The sequence below is a fragment of the Cibotium barometz genome, chromosome 12, assembly GCF_041138505.1.
Source record: "Cibotium barometz isolate CiBa-2024 chromosome 12, ASM4113850v1, whole genome shotgun sequence".
NCBI lineage: Eukaryota > Viridiplantae > Streptophyta > Polypodiopsida > Cyatheales > Cibotiaceae > Cibotium > Cibotium barometz.
Genome location: NC_141057.1, coordinates 17,355,612 through 17,362,438, shown reverse-complemented (window position 1 = coordinate 17,362,438; position 6,827 = coordinate 17,355,612). Strand labels below are relative to the sequence as shown.

The 6,827-nt window shown below is 37.8% G+C and overlaps 1 protein-coding gene across 2 annotated transcripts in view; it reads right to left on the bottom strand.

The window, feature by feature from the left end:
* LOC147633144 (MADS-box transcription factor 23-like) overlaps positions 1–2,153 on the bottom strand; it is a 73,958-nt gene extending 71,805 nt beyond the window's left edge. For both annotated transcript variants that reach the window (XM_086806167.1, XM_086806168.1), the window contains exon 1: positions 1,666–2,153. In XM_086806167.1, coding sequence (XP_086662293.1) covers positions 1,666–2,015 — 350 coding nt within the window. In that variant the 5' untranslated portion in view covers positions 2,016–2,153. The remainder of the gene's footprint in view (positions 1–1,665) is intronic.
* Between the last annotated feature and the right edge of the window lie 4,674 nt (positions 2,154–6,827).

Below are 6,827 nucleotides of genomic sequence, written 5' to 3'. Positions count from 1 at the left end.
TTAAGCATAATCTATACACTAATAATTAAGCACAAGAATGAATGGTGAATCTTGTATTTCTCAACTATAAGCCTAACAAATCAACACAATGGCATCCCCACATTAATATTCCCAATATGATATCTTCAAGTTCTATAAGTTCCAAAATTAATAACTAATAAAAAGACAACAATCAAGAACCAAAATTATACCACAATATTATAACATTATTTAAGTTTCAAAAGAAAAAACATTGAATGAAAGATTTATTTATTAAATGTGCATCATAATTAAAATATAGCTTTAATATCTACACATAATATTAATTATGTTGGATATTTCAAAAAAGAGAAACATAGCAAACAAGTACTATGTGAGTACAAGTTGATAATCTCATGTGGATAATGTCATGTGGCGTTACGATACCAAAAATTTGACATTTTTATCTTACGAGTATGTAAGAATTGTAGTGATTGTTACACTAATACCTAACATCTATAAGAATAGAATATCATATTTGAAAATCTAAGTATAGGTCATTGATCACATCTTCAAGTAAAAGCAAAGAATAATTTTGACTCAAGTTAGTGTTTTTCCTTGGAATTCCAAGGCTATGCTCTCCTTTAGTGATTCTAAAGGAAAGCAAAAGCCAACAAAACATATGCATAATTGAAGGAACATTGAGAAATAAGGCCACTATTATACAAAGAAACAAGGATAGAAGGACATGGAAGGAATGTTTGTGCATAGAGATGCAAGTCAATATGTCAACATGTGTGCTTGCGTACAAGATAGAGAGTGTGTGTTTCACACAATGTGTGAGTTGAGCTTGAAAGAGCTTCGATAACTAAAGCATGGGTTGTAGGCTTCCTCACATGCAGATGTACACATGTAGAGACAGAGAACAATGGTAATGCTTTGGAAGAAAGAATAGCACGGTCCTATTAGTAATTGGTGTCATAAAGACTCTTTTCTCCCTATAGGGAAGTTAATTTTTAATTCATCTACGTTAAGTTTCTCTCGCTTTTATATAGAAGACAAGAAGGTAGCTATTTTCAGCATCAGTACTAATGTTCTTTGCACATTACACCAAAAAGTTATCTCCTTTGGTAGACCATCTCGTTTCTATAAGACAGCTGACTAGCGCTGTTGTGAAACCATCACAACCTCTTATAAATGCATTCTCAATCTATGGGGAGCTCTCCAAAGGCAAGAAAAGCAGACATCAGCGTCCAAGTAGGGCTGATCTAAGCAATGGTTTGCGTCGGGTATCCTATGCAGGAAATAACCAGGTGTGAAGCTGCAGGCGATCCTAGCTAGAGGTGTCAGGGATGGATGGAAGTGGTGGCCGTTGAGGAGGCTTGCTTGGCCCGTGTAGGCGGCGTGTAAGGTGGCTGATATGGTCGAGGCGTCTCTCTCTCTCTCTCCTCTCTCTCTCTCTCCACGCCCACACGCGAATGATTTAAGAAGTGAAAATTAGAACATTGATAAGGCCGAGCGCTCTCTCTCTCTCTCTCTCTCTCTCTCTCTCTCTCTCTCTCTCTCTCTCTCTCTGTGCGAGCGCGGGCACGGAACAATTAAGGAGAAAACAACATTGTAACGCGTTGCACATGAGAAATGCGGAGCGCTTAGTCATCAGAACAAATGTGAGGAACACCAGAACTTAATAACGAAGGAGGAGGGTACCTCGAACTAGCGAATTCGAAGAGCTTGCCAGTGCTGGAGAAGATGATGAGGGCGATCTCGGCGTCACAAAGCACTGAGAGCTCGTAGGCTTTTTTCAACAGGCCGTTTCTGCGCTTAGAGAAGGTGACCTGGCGACTGGTGGTGTTCTCGATTCTTCTGATCTGGATCTTGCCGCGTCCAACACAGGGTCCGGCCTTCGCACTGGAGTGGTGCAGCAGGAGATCCTTGCATCCGTTGTTCTGCTCTTCTGCGTCCTCAAGGGCAAGGTCCACGTCTTCACGCGGGGCCTCGCCATTGGCATTTTGCTCTACCATTATCTCTCTCCTGGCGCCCTCACCAAAATTGGCCATTCTTCACAAAGGGAACGACAGAAGAAACGATACACTAGCACAGCTCTTTCTTTACACAGAAGCTGCCCTCGACTGCATCTAGGGTTAGTGCTTTCTTAGTAGAACATGGAGTAGTAAAGAGAAGGCAGCCTTTGCAAAAGGGGGGAGCTTTATGCAGAAGGCACTGTGAGCAGCCGGTGCACAAGCTGTAGCTAGTCAATTAGCTGTGGACATGACAATAACTCGACATCATCGTTTTCTCATAAAGGAAACCCGCCCAAATAAAAAAGCTAATATCTCTGTAAGGAAAAATTCATGGACCACGTGCTCGGTTTGTCCCTGACTTCCAGAGGCTTGCCCCTGTCCGAAAACCTTTGCCGGTGTCATTATGCCGCCCGGTCTTGCCATTTTCTTGCCATAAACCATGGTTTTTTACGTACCAGGCCTCTTTCCCACTTTCTGCCTTTACCTACCCCAGTACTAGCTCACGAGTCCCGTACCACCTTCCACACGTATCCTTTGAATTTCGCACGCACAGAGCACCATCAGTTCAAAATTTTCTTTATTGCTTTTTACCCCTTTGCCTAATAAATTTCATTCTCCCACACAAAGGACAAACCACCCGTTTAATTTATTTGTTTACAACTCACGTCTCTTTGTCGACACGTGGAACACCTCACACACGCGCATAGTAGTACCAGTGCTGAAATTTGAAGCCTTCAAAGGCTCCTTAGAAAATAGGGTTGCCATTATGTTGAAAATTTCTCTAAATTTTACACTTAAACATATATATTTTGAAGGTCAACCTAGTTTATGGTCTTCAAACTCAAGGCTAGGAATTACGATAAGAGGAATCTGTTAAACAAAAGTGAATAGATATGTGGGGGGTAGGGATAGTAAGATGACACTTGGTTTTGTTTTGATGTAAAGAGGTCCTTGCTGATTTTTATATATATATATATAATTATTGGTCCCAAGAGAAAGGCATCAGGATAAGCCTTCAAATTTCGACCTTGGGTACCCGACTTGCAAATAGTGGCAACAGCAAAGCCATGAGATGATCCCTGTGAAACTTGATTTTGCCAAATTGGTGAACACCATGCATAGTTGTTAGAGGAATCATGCATGGAAGGAAGTCATGATCTCCCCTTAGAAATAAAAAATGGCAAAAAAACACAAGTCGAGCCCCACGAGTGAAAGTAGCTCGATTGGAGTGAACATCATACATAGTTATTAGAAGAAACATCCATCGTTATTAGAAGAAACATCCATCAAAGAGAAAGATCTCCTCTCGCAAAAAAAGATGCTTTCTTAGTTGTGGCTCCCTTTCGCTTTATACCAAAAAACAAAGAAAAAAGGCATTGCCATGTCTCCATGTGCTCTTTTCAAATGTTAGGTACCTTGTGAAGATAATATAGTTTACAAAGAAAAATACCATGATATATATACATCTAATATCCATGCAATATTGTTAGCTTCTCTTTGGAGATTTCTTTTGGGGATTTGCATCCTATGCCTTAGAACCAATCCTACTGCCTCACCATAGAATTCATGGTCCACATACTCTCTTTTTAATCAATCATCCTTGACAATTTTCCTCTTGTAGTTGTCAACTTGTGGAACCCACATTCCTGCAAGCCTTGTCCTCCAACTTTGAAAAGAAAAAGCACAAAACTCGAAAGTCACCACTCAAAGCCTAAGAGGAAAAAAAGAGCATGGACCACATATTTTATTGGAACTTGGGAAAGTTCATTTTAATTCAATGATGCACGTGGTCTCTTAGAATTTAAAGAGAAGACAAAATAATGTTCTTTCCAAGTAACGTGTTTTATAAGTTTTATAATTAATGAATACTCACTTATTTTATATAAATATGAGTACTATATGCATTTTTCCTTGCATCAAAAGATTAAATTGTGTGTTTGCATTCTTTTTTATGTTTCAAAAGTGAAAATCCACACTTGGATTGTTGTGTTGGATTTCATATTTTGACAAAAAATACTAACATAATTTGTATAATGGTGCACATATCCATACTACAAATTATCATAATTTGAACCGATCATGATAAGTTACAAAACTTTCTCATCACTCCTACTAGACACAAATACCTAGATCTTACATAAAGCACTCAAACTTCTAGGAGCATTAAAAGAGGTTCTAAATGGAAAGCTTCGAAGTGTGCATGTATTTTTCAAAATAATTTATGACCAACATGATGTGACTAACCACAGAAGATGTATCTACTTCTTTGAAAGTTTACATGAGTAACTTACCATCAATTTTCCATATATTAGATAGAAATTTAGGTGACTAAACTTAGACAATTCTTTCAATATTTATGGAATTCTTAAATACTTCATTTTATTTTTATATGTGTAGATGTTAGTAACTATTTTGATTAAGTATTATGATTTAATCAGTGTGCTTAATTAAGAGACATTTTCCAACATCTATTCTCAACTATCAAATGCACTTGTTAGTACACATAACAGATGAGGTTGCAATATCAAGTATATTGTCCATAGGCGATGGATGTTCTTTTACGAGCGATTTATGAAGACCTTAAAGGCTTATGTAAGACAAAGGGCAAGGAAGCCTAAAGGGAGCATGGCATAAGGTTGGCTAGTTCAAGAATCAATGGTATATATCACAAAGTTTCTTAGTCAAATAGATCCATGAGATGAGTGCCCTGACTTTTACACAACAAAGATGATGAGCATATAGTTAGAGAGGTACCACAAGGAAATTGGATCATTCTTAAGATGGATGAATCCTTTATGACATATAATCAATAACTTTTATATGTTTAGTTCTAGTGGATTGCTAGGTATAAAGAGGCACACATGAAAACAACAAATGCTAGAAGAGTAAAATGGATTTCTTCAAAGGAGATCAACTTACAATCTATTGAGCAAGAAATAATTAACATGATAGATGCAGTGTAATTAATTGAGAAGCGTTTTTTAACATCTAGTCTCACTATCCCAATGCTTTTATTGGTACACGTAGTAGATAAGGTTGTAATATCAGGTATTGTATATAGGCGATAAGACAATATGAGGTATTGTCGATAGATGCTATTTTTAGAACCATTTTGTAAACCTTAAAGGGTTCTATGAGACAAAGACCAAAGGGAGCATAGCAGAAGGTCGTCTCGGTTACTTCAAGTATATCTCAAAGGTTCTTAATCAAATAGATCTACAAGACAAGTGCCTCGACTTTGGGACAACAAAGATGATAAGCATATAGTTGGAGAGGTACAACAAGGAAATAGAATCATTCTTAAGAATATTTTACGACATATAATGAATAACTTTTTATATCTTGAGTCCTCCAGAAATTCAAAAGTGGATTACTAGGTACAAAGAGCCACACGTGAAAACAACGAATGCTAGAGGAATTTTCAAAGCGAAGCCATAGATACCTTCCATACCCACCCAATATTTCACTTGTCTCCAGAGATATTTCACTTAAATAGCTAGAGAATACATTTAGAGGAGGCAAGCAAGGGAAAAGGATGAAAGAATGAGAGAGCAAGACATAGGGTTTGCAAGAGGATACACTGGCATGTTGAAACATATATATAACCTTATTTAATTATTTTTCTCGTATTTTTTACATAGATCTTCCACTACAACAGAATGAGATTCTAGCAGCGAAAATAGCAGTGCTTTTATAATTAGATGCGCAGCTAGGTGTCAAGTCATTTTCGCTACTTTAAAAATTACTATTTTTGCTGCAACGGGTTTGTTGCTCAGCAGCGAAAATAGCATTTAAAATATCGCTGCTTATAGCAGTGATATTTCGTTGTTCCGAGCAACGATATTGCAAAATTTTGTTATTCCAAGCAGCGATATTTTAAATGCTATTTCGCTACTTGGAACAGCAAAATATCGCTACTGATGAGCAACGATATTTTCGCTGCTATTCTTACTCTACGGAGCAGCGAATGCTCTACACAGTTTAAAAAAAAGAGCTGGGATAGATTGGGGAGTGCAGACTTCCCAGTCTATCCCAGCTCTTTTTATATTAAAAAAAAAACAGTCACAAAATCAGATTTATAACACAAACACAAATACAAGAAACACATACATTGTGGAGAATGCAATTGAGCTCAAAAACTTATTATATTTTGAAAATTATTGGGCCTTTTGCCATATATATATAAAGTTTTTACAAAAGTGGTATGAAGAGGTGGGTGTCTAACTGGAATCCTTATCGGATTCCGAGTGTCCTCATCTCATTCCTCGTCCTCTTCACTTGCTTCACGCTGATAATGTGGATGATCCTCTTCTTCTTCCCCTTCATCCTGCATAAATGCCATCAAGCGTAAGGTAAGGAAAGCATGGAAATACAATTAGATGTAGAAAAGAGAATGGTTTAGGCACACATTACCTCATCAGCTTGAGTCTTGTGGACAGGGTTTCTATACCCATAGTCATATTCCTCCTTTGTTGTGTCACGCCCAATAATCTCCCTCTAAGAAAAAACAACTAAGAAATATATATTTTTTTTCAAGAAAATAATATAGGACAAAACAAAATGAAAGAAGAGAAGAAATGATACTTATGAAATGAGAAAGAAAGGAGGATTTCCCGTCGGAGTTGAAGTGTGAAGTCCCTCGCTTCCGTAGTCGAGAAGCACTCGCCATTGCTTGTTGAAAAGCACCTAGGTGCTTTCTCACGAAACTGCATGTGTGCCTCCACTCCTCGGCCATACACAAGCTAGGCTTCTCCAAATTATTTTTCCCTGCTCTCTTGATATTTTCTCTCCTATTAGAGAGTAAAAGCTTGGTGCGTCGCTTCATCCACTTCTTGGAGAAGCATAGAC